General features: G+C 42.3%; 1 protein-coding gene across 4 annotated transcripts in view; it reads left to right on the top strand.

The window, feature by feature from the left end:
• The window catches only part of UTP20 (UTP20 small subunit processome component), a 65,684-nt gene that overhangs the window by 14,498 nt on the left and 36,741 nt on the right, over positions 1–14,445 (top strand). For all 4 annotated transcript variants that reach the window (XM_082308633.1, XM_082308634.1, XM_082308632.1 and 1 more), the window contains 13 exons: positions 1,456–1,561; positions 2,769–2,919; positions 3,346–3,408; positions 3,728–3,886; positions 4,931–5,007; positions 5,904–5,983; positions 6,673–6,916; positions 7,916–8,119; positions 9,966–10,056; positions 11,656–11,741; positions 12,296–12,421; positions 13,021–13,187; positions 13,717–13,925. In XM_082308633.1, coding sequence (XP_082164759.1) covers positions 1,456–1,561; positions 2,769–2,919; positions 3,346–3,408; positions 3,728–3,886; positions 4,931–5,007; positions 5,904–5,983; positions 6,673–6,916; positions 7,916–8,119; positions 9,966–10,056; positions 11,656–11,741; positions 12,296–12,421; positions 13,021–13,187; positions 13,717–13,925 — 1,763 coding nt within the window. The remainder of the gene's footprint in view (positions 1–1,455; positions 1,562–2,768; positions 2,920–3,345; positions 3,409–3,727; positions 3,887–4,930; positions 5,008–5,903; positions 5,984–6,672; positions 6,917–7,915; positions 8,120–9,965; positions 10,057–11,655; positions 11,742–12,295; positions 12,422–13,020; positions 13,188–13,716; positions 13,926–14,445) is intronic.

Here is a 14,445-nt window from a genome sequence, read left to right as displayed (position 1 = left end):
ACTCCTCGCAAACTAGGGTTCCTGGACACTTTCTTCATCTTCTGGCATTCTTTCCAGCTCCATGACCTCTACAATTCCTTCACCTTCTACTAGGGCTCAAGTCTCCTCTCACTGCTTGTGCAAGGCACACCCCAGCCCTGTGCTCCCTATTTGACCTGCCTGGCCTCTGTAGCCTGAAGCAAAGCGTGAGTCCCAGAACTGGGTGTTTTTCTACAGTTGCTGTGGAGTGCAGGGAAGCAGGCTTGCGAACTGAGACAGAGCAACAGCAAGTTAACCCTGGCAGCTCTTCAGGGGTAACTGCCTGTATGGAAGTGCTTGCCCTGTTGACCATATAGGCATGTCCACAGTGAGGTAGGAGTCGCTTTGTCCAGCACAGATGTACTACTACCAAATGGTATGCAGAGTACAGTTTGGGAACGCGTGCCCTTATGCTATAGATGCAGAAAGCTTCATTCTGCCATTACTTGCTGTTTCTTCTGCCATTACTTGCTGTTTCTTCTCCTCTCTTTGAGGAGCTCCTTACGGAGGTTAATGGTGAGCAGGATTCGGCACACACTGGGGGAATTAAGCAACTTGGAATAGAGGGGCATTTTCAAAGGAATAAATGGGAAATGAATGCTCACTTTCCCCTTCTTTTCCATGGCAGCTGGCAGCATGTAAGAAAATTATATCCTTTAAGAACTTTCTTCAGTTTGCCTGGTTTAGGAACAGTGTTTCTTCCACTTAGGAAGAGACGAAGGAGAGAGAAATTTTTTTTTTTTTTTTTCTTTTTAACAACCTACTTGCTAACTTAGGAGTGGCAGGGGAAAGGAGTTGCCCTTCCCCTTTCTTGCCTAGAAGGGCTTTGGCTCTCCCGTGCTCCTGGGAAACCCTCCATCCCTAAAGGAGGCTGAGAGGTTTAGGAAGGAGACACGATTGTTGTAACAAAATTCAGCAAACCCACCATCCATTCATTAACAAATGTTCAGTCTTTAAGTACGTGGGACTGCTTTGAAGATTTTATACAGTAGTGCATTGCTGAAGTGGCAAAGTTTATAGGCACCTGTGTGGTAGCATCAGTATATATTTTTGCTTCTATTTTGCTGCAGTCATATCAATTTGAGCAGTATTTCTTCATTTCTGAGCGCCATTTCTAGCATAGAGCTGTCTGAGACTCCTGCAACAGCGCTTACCTCCAGATCTCTGCTCTCTGTGTACGTGGCTGTGATGGCAACAGATGCAAACTGGGAGCAGCTCAAAGCTTTCAATGCTGGCTTGCTGGAGTAGGCACTTACTTTGATAGCCAGAGGAGTATTTCCTTCATGGATTATGATAATGGTTAGAAAATACACATGCCAGTTCTGAGATCCGTATGTTTCCCTATTTCTGTGACTCCAGCCATTTCAGGATGGGCAAACACAAGTCATTGAGAGCTGAGTAAATATACAGGCTGTTCTTGTTCTCTCTCTGCTCCAGGAAGCCTGTTTGTGGCCTGCCAAGCTGTAAGTACTCTTCTTAGTTTGGCGGAGTCTTCTGAAATACTCCATTTGTTACCTGTGGAGCGTGTCAAGAGCTTGGTGACGTAAGTAAACTCTGCCTGTTCTGTGATCCTTTGTGGTTCTCCTTGCTACAGCAGAGAGTTGACTTTGCCTTTATGTAGGGGCTTGTTAAATGCCTCTCTGTGTGTTGCCTGTTCTGTTATGCCAGCGTGTTGCTTCAGTATTGTGGTTATGTAAAGTAGCAATGTTGTAGGCACTGTTTGTTTGGAGAACCGGGTAGATGTAGTACCTGTTCAGTGACATTTTCTCTGCAAACTGAAGCTTTCTTAGACAGCTGCAGGGTAGTGTGGCAAATACGTTCGTTGTAGTTTTTGCCTAGGAGCACTATGCTTAGTAACTGTGTTACATTATAATGATAGAAGAGACAGGAATAGCGCATTCTGAGTTGTGTCAAAAGCCTGAACTTCTGCAGTCTGTTGGCAGTGTTGGGATTCCACCATGTCTTTACATACCCATGTGTGTGCTTGCTCCACCATTTTATTTATTGTAACTCTCTTATAATTAGCACACGTAACTGAGAGGCTGGAGGGATTGAGGGAGGCTGTTGATGTCTCTCCAGCAAATCCTGATGAATTTATCATCGCCCATCACTGTTGGGCTGGAGCATCTCCAAGTCTTTGGTGGCTTGAGCTTCAAAACATCCTGTTCAGTTCGGAAATCATGGTGTCCATGTCTGAGTCATGATGGAGATTGAACAGCTTGCCCAGATCAAGCAGGAAGTCTTGGCAGCAAGCTTCAGTCTAGTGCTTTTCTGCCAGCTTTGGGTGGGGGGTGTGAAACTCACTTGGTGCAAGGGATGTTAGGTAGTAGAAGGATGTTTCCCTGTGGGCAGGCAGGATTCCTGGTGTCTCACCTCAGCCCAGATTTCTTTTCTGTTGAAGTTGATCAGTGACTGGACACATGGGCAATAGCAACAGCCCTTGTCTGACCTATGCAGATCTGTTTTCTGCAGCTGTGTGTGTGTGGGTCCAGTGTGCTAGCCCCAGCTTGACAGGCCTGATTAGTACAAAGGAGGAGTCTCATGCCTCTTGGACCGTCATAGGTAACTGGGCTTTGAGGCTGCAAGCCAGCGTGCTGGTGAAGTATAACTTCACAGGCCTGCTGGTGCCAGCAGAGTCTGAAGTCATGTGGAATTTTCTCTTAATACCGTTATTGTCACTACTGCCTTATTTTCAAATATCTACATTGTTGCAGTGCTCCCTGTATGCTAATAAAAACACTCCGTTGTAGCACTTTCCCTTCAGACCCCTCTGCCTTGCTGTTGGCTGATCTCTATTACACGAGGTTGGCATTGTGTGGCTGCCAGGAACCCCTTTCCCAAGGGAACCTAATGGACTTGTTTGAGAAGTTGCATCCTAATATTTCCACTGGTGTTTCCAAGGTAATCTGCTTTTTTGAGCATGTGCAAGATAATTTGTATTTTAATGATGTAATTTAAGTAAACTGAGTTAAATGACAAAGGCTGAAAGGAGAAACATGAGACTGTGTAATGCTATTACTTCCATAGTATCTGTTTAGGACTGCGTCCATTTCTAAGAGGCTGCCGTGGGGCATAGGTTAACAGAGGTTAACTTTTAGCCCTGAGAGGCTTGCCTCTTCTCTAGAGGTGAACGAGAGCACGATCCTAAGGTATTCATTCTGAATTGCTTGCTAGACTACAGGACCTCATCCGTTTCTCAACTCTAGGAGGAACCTAGTGAAATCAGCCTCCTGTGCAAAACATTCACCCTGTGTAGGTGTGTATTTGTCTGCATACGTAGCCTGCATTCTGCTGCATGCTTCTGACATGTGTTTCCACTTTGGATAGGTCCGGCTATTGACTGTTCGACTTCTAAACCATTTTGAGAATCCACCTTCTACACAGATTGAGGTAGGGCTAAAACTTTTCATTTAGCATTTCAAAGCCATCTGTGTTTGATGTTGTGTGTGAACTGTTTTCCACTTTGCAGAACCAAAACATGTGTCTGGCAGAGACTGTCCTCTGCTTTTGTGCTTTCACATTCCAGTCTTATCTTTGTCCCCCTGCCTCCTGATGTTTTCAAATGTGTGAGTTTTGATCCCAAAGTGGTGGAAACCAGAGTAAATCCCTTGACTTTGTTCTGTGATCCAGAATGGCTGGGACTCTGTAGAAATGCCTTTCCATGAGAAAAGGATACTCTTAACAAAATGCATGTCACTTGCTTGTTCAGGGTGATGGCGCAGGGGAACTCCAGCCCATATTTGCCATATTGCTCCAAGCAGAACTTGTGCCAGCGACAGTGAATGATTACAGAGAGAAACTTCTCCATTTGAGGAAACTAAGATGTGATGTAGTGCAGTCTGCAATACCAAGTGGATCTTTGCAGGAGGTAAGTAGTTATGATCAAAAAGGAGTTGTCACATTCCTTTATTCCAAGAGAATGTTCTTATTCTGTCACGTGGATTGCAGAGTTTTCAAGAAGAGTTCATCAAAAAATTAATAATCTCCCAGATTAGGTTTTAGAAAACTTACTTGTTAGTAGGGATCACAGCTCACATTGTCCTTAGGACTATTGTGTTTTCTTGAATATTTAGTAGAACAACAGTGGTATCTAGATAAATGGCCCACAAGATTAATCAGGTTTTGGTATCATGGAAAGAAAGGCAAATGATTCTGGGGAGAAGTGAGTCATGAACAAATTTAAAATCATGACCTTGCCATACTCTCAGTATGGTTGAACATTGGTAGGACTCCCATTGGCCATTGGAGAGCCTGGCTTCTGGATCTTACTGCAGGGTGAAAATCTTGTATGCCTGTGACTCCACTGCTGCTGAGCTAAAGGGAACTTCACTTTCTAGATGTTGGAAGGGTCACAATTTTACTACTTAAATGATCATGGATTTGATGGGAAGGGCTTTTTTATTATTTTTGTGGCTGTTGCTATACTTGTATAATTTTTTTACCTTGACTTGTAAGCTCCTGTGAGGAAGGGTTGTAGGTCAGTCCTACTGCATGTAGGTCAGCAAGGAGCCAGTCCAGAGGACATGCTTCTGGGCCTAATGCAATGAAGACTCCTTAGGGCAGACTTTCTCTTTCTGAGGTCCCTAATTCTGCTATGGCACCCCTGAAGTTTGAGAGGGAGGCAGGCAATCCAGATCATCTGCTGTGGTGAACAGGTTTTTGCACATTTGTGGTATGTAGGTGTGGTGACTAGATCTCAGTGCAGCTTACAGTAAAAGGGCTTTAGATTTCCTCATGCAGCTATGAGACAAGTAATGATGATGTGTGTGACTCGCTTCATTACTTGTAGTACTTCTGAGAACTTCTTCGACCAAAGTTTCCTCTTTGAGAGGAAGAAAGGTTAGAGGAGGTTGGTTGGTCTTTAACTATTGTTTTTTACATCTCAACAAGATGGTATTATATGTCATTCTAGGTGCCTCTTCGGTATTTACTGGGAATGCTTTATATTAACTTCAGCCCTCTCTGGGATCCTGTAATTGAACTCATAACGTGAGTATATGCAGTTGTATGCTGCAATCTGTGGTTGTCTCACAGAACATTCCTTCCATTGTTCTGTGAACAAAAGCTGAGGTAAAAATGCCTAATTTGGAGAGAACTGTACGTGAGAACCTTCATGTGAAATCTTCTGAAACAAATTTGATCTCAAATAAATTGCAACCTCTGTAGACTCTTACTTTTTAACTTAGTTTCTGATTTTTCTTACTATTAAAGAGAACTTGCAACAAATATAGTCAAATAGCATCAGAGTTTTGAGTCAAAGGTAGCAGGATTTGATTAGTGTTTCACAAATGCTTAAAGGAGCAAGAAGTCCCTCTTGGTTTCCCTGTCTCTGACTTCTCTGTCCTTACTGGAAAACCTTTAAATCCTGCTGAAGAGCAGGGAAGACTTACCATGGTGACAGCTGAGCTAGATACCAAAATTGGTGTCTGCTTTCAGCATGACTTTATCTTATTGTTTTTTCCCGTCTGTTGTATGATTAAAATGGATGGGATTTTCCCCTTCAAACTAGTGAATTAATAAAAAAATATTAAACCAACTCTTCAAAAGATTTGTCCATGCTAATTCTTCCTTTGGTTCTAAATGATATTACTGTACAGAAGTCAAAAAAGCTTGAGAACATTTTTACTCAGTTTGAGTTCATTTGAAGTCATGAGATACAACCAGATTATTTTAATAACAATTGACATTTGGGATCCACGAGTAAAGGCAAGGAAGTGCTACAGCTGTATCATGCAGATGTCCTGTCTTCGGACACCCACATTAAAGCAGTGATTGAAGCCTCTGATTGTGTTAGTTGTTAACTTGCTTAGTGACGCATGGCTTTTTTTTTTTTTTTTTTTTTTTTTTTTTCCCTTTTAATTTCTTGCTGTCTTATTCTGTGTTAGTTCTCATGCAAAGGAAATGGATAATAAACAGTTTTGGAAGGTCTTATATGAACATTTGGAGAGGGCTGCTACCTATGCTGGTAAGTCACGGCTCCTAAACGTTGTTATGACAGTAACCCAGCTAATTGTGAATGACACGACTGAGTTTTTGTGTGCCTCAAATTTACGTGTGATGGGGGAATTAGGAACCAGGGCCCTTGACTACCAGCGTCATGTCCAGTGCAGGAATGGAGAGGCTTGGGAGAAAACTGTGTCGTCTTCTGTCCTAAACACCAAGAAGTAGATAGAAGAGGCCCCTGCATTACAGGAGGGAGTTGCAGGTTGTGGGAAGCCATGCAGCAGTTTCATCCCTGCTTAAGGCTGTCTCTGCCCAGACTGATCAGGAACAATGACAAAACCTGTGTAATGGGGCTGACCATTTTTCTGCTCCATAGATTCAGTGGAGTTCATGCAAACAGTGTCTTTCTTGAGTGTGCTCTTGACGTTTACCTATGGCTGTATGGAATCTATGATTTCACGATAGAGCCGTGAGCCCACAGCCATTTGTGGACTTAAGCGTTATTCAAGAGAACTGAGATTGAGACATGTCAGGCCTGTAAGGTATCCTAGAATACTTTCTAAGCAATGTGGGTCTTTCAGGTCAGTGTTAAATACAGTTGTCTAAACAGGTACATGTCACTAAAAGTATTACTTTTGTAATGCAAGACTGATACCTTGCTACTGGCAATTAGGAAGTAACCTGAAGAGATTTTCTTCATCTGTTCTGTAGAAATGGAGCTGCAAAATGAACTAGATGAACAGGAGGAAAGCATTGCTGAAACAGAAAGCGAGAAGATGCCAGAAGGAGACGTGGGGACTGTCTTCCTGGAGCAGCTGAGGACTAGAACAGATTGCAGCGAGCGGCTGGACCACACAAACTTCCGTTTTCTACTGTGGAAAGCACTGGATAAGTTTCCAGACAGAGTGGAGCCTAGGTCAAGGGAACTTTCCCCACTTCTTTTGAGATTTGTTAGGTAAGTAAGATCTATTCTTCAGTTAGAGAGGACGCGTTGCTTTTAATGTGTTGTTGAGCTTTAAGTCTATGGCTGTCCCATTATAGACTTTATTTCCTGAATGCGTGGCTGATGAGATATCTGTTTTCAGCTAAGATAACCTTTTGATTGAAATGTGGATTGTTAGAAACATAGCACAAAAAGCAGGCTGAAATGAAACTGGCAGTACGTTTCTGCTGCTTAGTTTCTCGTTTATTGACTTGCCACTGTCACAGCCTTGTTACTCCATTAGGGAGTGATTTCAGTGGAAATAAAGTTCTGTTTTTTAAAAATGAAAATACGTTTTAATTTGGAATCGCAGAAGACCATAATATTGTCCCACAAGACGGGGAAAATACTGGTTTTCTTAGAGGCTGATTCAATTTCCTGCCTCTGGAGGGAGAGCAGTGGTGTGCTTGCATGTGTCCACGTATCAGATAGTATGATGCACATGGGGTAGATGTGATCTCATGGTAGGGGAAGGTTTCTGATATTTCTTTTCTATGATTAGAAAACCTATGTTTTGCTTGCCTTTCTGGAAGAATTTGTACCACACTGTAGTAGGTTAGTTTCCTCACTTACTCTGACACTGCCATACTTATTGTTCATCTGCCCACTCGAGCCAACACAACCCCTCATGCCCTCCACATAACATCTTTACAGACCTTTAGTAATTCAGTGATTCACGCCTCTTTTCTCCTCCCCACCAGGTACCTCCAGTCCCCTTTACTGTAATTGGTCACTGCCTTATATCTCTGCAACTTGCAGGCAAAGAAGCATATACTTGCTGAAGTACACTTCTTTGGGCATTTTTAGCCATATAGTGTCCCAAGACACAGTGCCATTAATAATGAGAATGATGGATTTTGGAGTTTTTAGTTGTTCTTGTCCTGAAACCCTGAAAAATGCTATGCTTCTTAATTCATTCCTTCCTCTTTTTTTTTTTTTAAAACAAAACAAAACAAAAAAAAAAACACACAGAAATGAGTACTACCCAGCAGATTCATTAGTGGCTCCATCTCAGGATCTTAGAAAGAAAACTAGTGGTACAGTAGCAGCAAAAGAAATACCCAGCGAAGAGGTGAATGATGTTGCTATGGAGGAGGAGGAGGAAGAAGAAAAGGAAGAAGGGGAACCGATTACTGTAGGACTACCAAAAAAGAAAACAAGAAGAGCTGCTGCTAAGTAAGTATTTTTAGTTTTCCTTTGCTAATGCTTTCATGGAAATGCAGATTCAGCAGCTCATATTGAGAGCAAAGCTATGTTTTTATATATATATTCCTTTTTCTTCTTTTGCTCACACTTCACAGTTTTTCAATGGATTATAAGCGCTTTAGAGTCAGAAGCTCTGTCTGCACAGTACTAAACATCCAAAGACCCTGTCCAGGCTTTATCATTATCTCATTACCTGCTGACAGTCTGTGGTTTGTGTTACTTTAAAGCAAAAATTATATGGTATTCTGAAGCCATTCTGAAATTTTTGGAGGCCATTATACCTGCATTCCCCAGGCTTCTCTGTGTTTATCTGTTGGTCTTTTAAAACCATAGGCATTGCCAAACACTTTGAAAAATGAGACTATTCGTTTACCTGTTTTAATACTGGGATTCTGCCATTGCCTACCTGTTATAAATCTTGGTCCTAGTTGTCGTCTTAGGGACGAAGATTTTTATTTGGTGGTGTTTTAGACTGAAGCTAGACGCTGTTGTAATGTAATTGTTTGCAGTGCTGAATACATGGAGAAAGTGACTCTTTGTATGAATTCTCCACAATTTCTGTAATCAGAGTCTTTTTACCCTGATGATCTCTGTCAAATGTCCATTACAAATACATCACAAAGATTTGTATTTTGCCACTTTTTTCTGCAAAGGATGGCCCTTGTAATGACAAACAACTTCAAAATGTCACCTTACATGTTGGAACACGATGAGTATTTGATATGTAACCTGCATTGTTATTTAATCCCAGGTGTCTTATAGGTGTTTCATTTTGTTCCCAGATTCTGGCTTGTATCTGTAAATTAGCAGCAATTAAAACACAGTGACAGTCGAAGGATTCCGCCCCCCCGCCCCCGCTTCCCCGTATCTCAAAATGTCCATGTACTTAAGTGGAAACAGTTCATGGTAGCAGGAACAAAGGCATAAAAGATTTACTGGAGACGTGTTAATGAGTTCTGGAGTGACCTCCCTTCATCTTCGCCCTGGACAGTTCATGCAGCCAGGCCTGTGCCGCGGTAGGAGAGCTCTTGTGGGGCTGCAGCCTGCGAGGTCTGGCTGAGGCAGCGGGAGGACCCATGCCTGCCCCAGCCTCAGCATGGGCTTGCTGCTGGAGGGTGTCGTACTCGTCCTTTGGCTGAGCCCAGCCGTGGAGGAGGATGGCCCAGTTGAGTGTCTGGAGAGCTTAGTGTAAACTACCAGGGGGAGCAGTTGGATGAGGACAGCCTCTGCCAGTCCCACAACATATATGGTAGAGGAGATCTCACACCTTCCTTATCCTGGTCACCTCTCTCCTCTCCCACAAAGTGGAGGTGGGGTAGATGTGGGGTGACAGTCACTTCTAGAGGAACTGACTCCCATCTGTGCTTGCAGCTCAGCATAAGGTCCAGCACAGTCTGTGGCTAAATGCAGCCCTTCGTGTTGATAGGAGTGAAATAGGCACCAGTTAAGGGCAAGTAAATAAAGAGGTAAATTCACCTGTTTGGTGTTCCAGGCTGGGCTGGCAGAGAGAAGTAAGCTGCATGCTGACTGTTTTTATTCCTTTCTCATCAAAAGCCGAGCCCATCTAGTGCAACTGAGGAAATGGCCTTCTCTGTGCAGTGAAGTGACATCTGGAAGGAGCTGCTTAGGAGAGGGAAGAAGATACCTCTTGCTGTGTCTCTGAAATGGAGGCCTGTAGACTTGGGATCCTCTTGTGTTGTTTGTTTGTTTTTTTCTTTCTTGTTAATTTTAATAAAAGTTCCCCATTTGTTTATGATAATGCAGGATCGTCTCTTCTGGTCATTTTAAAAAACAATTGTTTTGTTTTGTTTTACAGGCAGCTAATAGCCCATTTACAAGTTTTCTCTAAATTCTCAAATCCTCGTGCGTTGTATCTGGAGCAGAAGTTGAATGCATTATATACCCAGGTGATGCTATTTGCTGGTTTTTAGAATTTACTGCTAATAAATGAACTCATTCTTACTTGCATGCAGTGTCTGAGACGGCAGAAACCTGTCGTTTTCTGAACCCAGACATGATAGCTGAAAAAGGAGCTGTCCTTGAGAGGGCTTCCCAGCCAGCTTCACTTGAAATGAGCCCTGTTAGCAAAGACCTGCTTGAGATACCTGGCTTAGTTTGCCAGGTGTGGCTCATGCAAACATATCTGGCAGCAGACAAGTGGTAGTCGTTGGCAAGGTGGAGGAGTGACTGTAGAGGGAGTCTCTTCCACTTGCACAGCAGGATCTGGAAGAGGATTGTGAATCTAAAGCTTGGGGAAGACCTGAGGAGATTTATCCTTGTCCTACAGTGTTGTGTCTACAAAGAGTATGGTCAATGTGAACTACAGATCATTTTGCATCAAAAAAAAGAAAATAGAATTTCTTCTTGAGGAATATTCAATTTGATAAGATTCCTTTTTGAGGGATTTCCCTGAAGGAATTGTCAAAAATATGACTAAAGAGGGATTCTAAGTCTTTATCCTACACTCATTAAAAGGATATTTTATTAGTTTGACTGGGTTTTGTTGGTTCCCGATTTGTGGATTTGTTCAGATCATTGAGGTTTGCTCTAATTGTTCCCAATTTGTGTTCTCTGGGGCTGTGGTCAGTGTATTAAATGGTACAAACCTGTTAGTTCCCTGAGTTTCGCCTGGCACCCAGTGTGGCAGTTGGAAGGTCCATTCATTAGTCCCCAGATTTGAGAATCTCTAATGAACAACCACTCTGTTGCAGTCAACCTCAGAGTTTTGCTTAGGAAAAGAGTTGGTCCATGTGTTTGCTTGCCTGTATTCTTAGGAAAATATTGAACAGATGCATACAAGTCAAAACAGTGCATGAAGAACAGCCTGACATAAGAAGAGAGATTACTTCATCACTTACTGTTTGCCATTTCTGTGCCTTGGCACATATATTGTCATGGCTGGTGGGTCTGTCTGGCATAGGGATGTCATGGAAAAAGTGACCTTTGCTGATTCGTGCCTGTGCTGTTTGGTAGGAGACTGAAGAACTGATAAGGGTGCCACCTGGGGAAATTACCTGTATTTCTTAGTGCCTAGGTTATGAGGAGTCATCTTCGAGAGAGGGCAAATCTCAGTGAGACTTTGCATATCAACTGAGTATTTTGTGTTTGTCACAGGAAAGAAATACATGTGTCTTGGGATGCTTTGGGTAGTCTGCTTTTAAATCCAGTCTTCCCAGATACGCAACTGGTAACTGGTTTTGGAAGTTGAAAATGCAAGCTGACAGTGGTCCAAAAGACAATTATGAAAAACCAGATATTATAACTATCCTATGTAGATGTGGCGGGGAAGTATATATGAACTACCAGCAACCATGTCCGCTTTTAATGAGTGACAGTTGTGTATTCTCATCTTGGCTTTATACTGGCAACACATACATTCTGTTTCCATTTTGATAAGCTAGTCCAGAACCTGCTTGAGCTTGGAGCCTTTGCGTTGTTTCACGGTTTTCGGTAAGCTCTTCTGTCTTCTAGATAGGGGCTCATTTTCTTTATTTTGTCATTTGCAGTTACTGTCCCATCAAGACCAGAATGTACAGAGAATAGCTCTTGACTGTATAATGACATACAAGCATCCTCATCTACTGCCATACAGGTAAAAGCTTTTATATTATTTTAGCATCGGTGAATGAGCCTGCTGTCATATCAGAATCCTGCTTGGGGTCAGTTGCGTCAAAGAGAGAGACTTTCCTGTATTTGTTGAAGATGTATGTATAAAATTTAATTTTAAGCCAGCTGTATATTTCCTATGTTAAACAGGAAATAAGGTCTTGAGGTTGGTCAGTGTCTCTTTTTTGTTTACAGGAAAATGGCAACACTTTTATTCTGTCCCAGAATAGTGTGTGCATCATTTTCAAAGAGGTCTTTTGTACTGATGATTTGTAACCACCCAGAGAAAGTGACAGCATAAAACTGTAGTTTGTGGTTGAATAATCTCTTCAGAATGTGTCCAGGAGGTCCTTTCCTACATAATTAGCTTGGACTTGCTGTTTTTTTAAATATTTTTTGATAAAAGTGTGGGAACATTGTACTTTAGTATTTTATACACAGCATAGATTAGATAGGTAGGTAATAAGATATAGGTGCATATGTGTGTCTGTTTATTTTTATAACCCCTACCTGCCCTCAAATAATGTTTATTACTCTCAGGGAGAACTTGCAAAGGCTACTGGAGGACAAGAGTTTTAAAGAAGAAATAGTTCATTTCAGTATTTCTGAGGAGACCGCAGTGGTAAAAATGGAGCATCGACCAGATCTCATCCCTGTTCTTATGAGGTGTGTCATGAAGTGCAGGTTTAAAAGTTTCATGTCAAAGTACCAGAAGCAGAGATGTAATGCTGCTGCTTCTCATTTTAAACAGTTGAGATAAACCTATGAGTAATGGTATAGTCTGACGACTTAGTTTGTGATGTTCTGCATGGTTTCCTTATTAACACATTTATGTAATGTTATGCAAATGGTGTTTTCTTTAAAAACAGCATTTTGGTAAATACTGTTTCTTCTAAGGCTTACAGAGAACTGTGAGAACATTTCAGTTCACTGAGTATTACCATGTATTTTTATTAAGATACAGTGATGCAAGTACTGGTGCAGGCTGCTTCTTCAGCAGTAGCTGCCCTCAAGCTAGCCTGGAGGTATTCTAGTTTTATACCTGAAGTCTCCAGCAAAGCTTCCATTGTAGCAGCAGAAGCTGATCTTTCACTGGGATGTTTCTGGGCAATGTGGAGCAATTCAGTGGAGACCCTGAAGGGGGGACTTCCACTCAGCTTGTTCTCACTAGAGAATATTTTTAATGGAGTTTCTCCTGCAGAATAAGAGGCTAGGAAACAGATGGCTTGCCGAAAGCTAATGCAATCTCTTTTTGGCTCTTGAAGAATTCTCTATGGCAGAATGAGAAACAAAACAGGGAGCAAAACACAGGGCAAGTCTTCAGCAGGCACTCGCATGTCGATCGTTCTGCGATTTCTTGCCGGCTCACTGCCAGAAGAGATACGAATGTTCTTGGATCTACTCTTTGAAGCTGTGAAGCACTTCAGTAATGGTAGGTACAGGCAGTAGAACCTGGGGGTATGGTGCTTCCTGACCTGTAGAGATGTGGGAGGATAAATACGCTTAGTACTGTTATGTGCTTCAGTTTGTCTCTAATGGTGCCTTGGAAGGATGAAAGGATGAAAGTAAACTTTTGATAAGGACTGAGATTCCCCTGAGCTTTTCCTTACAAAGCACGATCGCTCTGTTTTACAGGTCCAAGGTCAGAAAAACTGAATGCACAGCCACAGCTGTGCAAGTAAGCTGTAGCAGGCCAGGAATGAGCAATCACTGGCAGTGTAGGCTAGCCTGAGTACGATGACAATAAACAGAGGTTGTGAAGTGCTCTGATACTGTATCAGTGGGAGACATCTAAGTGTCACAGGAGATGGAGACCTGGAGCTGTCCTTATTTAAAAAGCTAAATGTGAGGAACTGTAATTTAGGGCCAGATTATACTGTTTTTCATTGAGAATTATTTTCAGTAGTGAGTATCTTCACGGGGCTTCTCTAGATAAGTTGCTGTCCCTTTGCCTATTGCAGGGCCTTGCCAGGCTGCAGTGCTTCAAAGTATGTCAGAGCTGGATTTAGCTAAAGTCCTGCCTCTTGGGCGTCAGCATAGCCTCTTCAACGGTCTTGAAGTTGTGTTGAAAAACATGGGACATTTGATCCATCAGTACCTGCCTGAAATTCTGCAGATTCTGCTCTGCATGACGGCTGTGGTATCCTGCATCCTCCAGCAAAGAGAGAAGGTATGATATACAAACATACATGTAAATTAAATTCCTTTCCCTCCTCCTCCCCTTAGCTTGCATATGTACACACACCTTCACTGGTTCAGATACGGATAAGTTTAATGCCAGCATGGAGTGAAGCTTAGCAATTAGATGTCTGTCAAAATAGAGGCCAATGATATTTTTCTGAAAGTGGTACAGGGCTCAGGCAGTGCAGGCAGAGGTAATATATTTTGAAAGCTGCTTTGGACTGCATTTTTGTTTGAGTTACTGAAGAGAGAGTTGGAGGTGATCTCTGTGCATTGCTACCTATCTGCTCTGTGGACAGATGGGCATAAGGGAAAGGTAAATGATTTGTTGTAAGGACATAACGGTAGTTATGGCTGGAAGATGAAATTGTCCTTAAAGGTGTAGTTTCTTGGCTGCAAGGATAAAATATTTGAGCAGGGGAAGGAGGGGATTTAAAGTTCCTTGCCTGGGGACTTCAGAGCAAAACTTGACTTTGAGGTGTTTTGTAGCATTGCTAGACTCTAGGGGA

The sequence above is a fragment of the Platalea leucorodia genome (assembly GCF_965183815.1).
Source record: "Platalea leucorodia genome assembly, chromosome: 4".
Taxonomy (NCBI): Eukaryota; Metazoa; Chordata; class Aves; order Pelecaniformes; family Threskiornithidae; genus Platalea; species Platalea leucorodia.
This window is presented reverse-complemented; position numbering and strand designations above follow the sequence as displayed.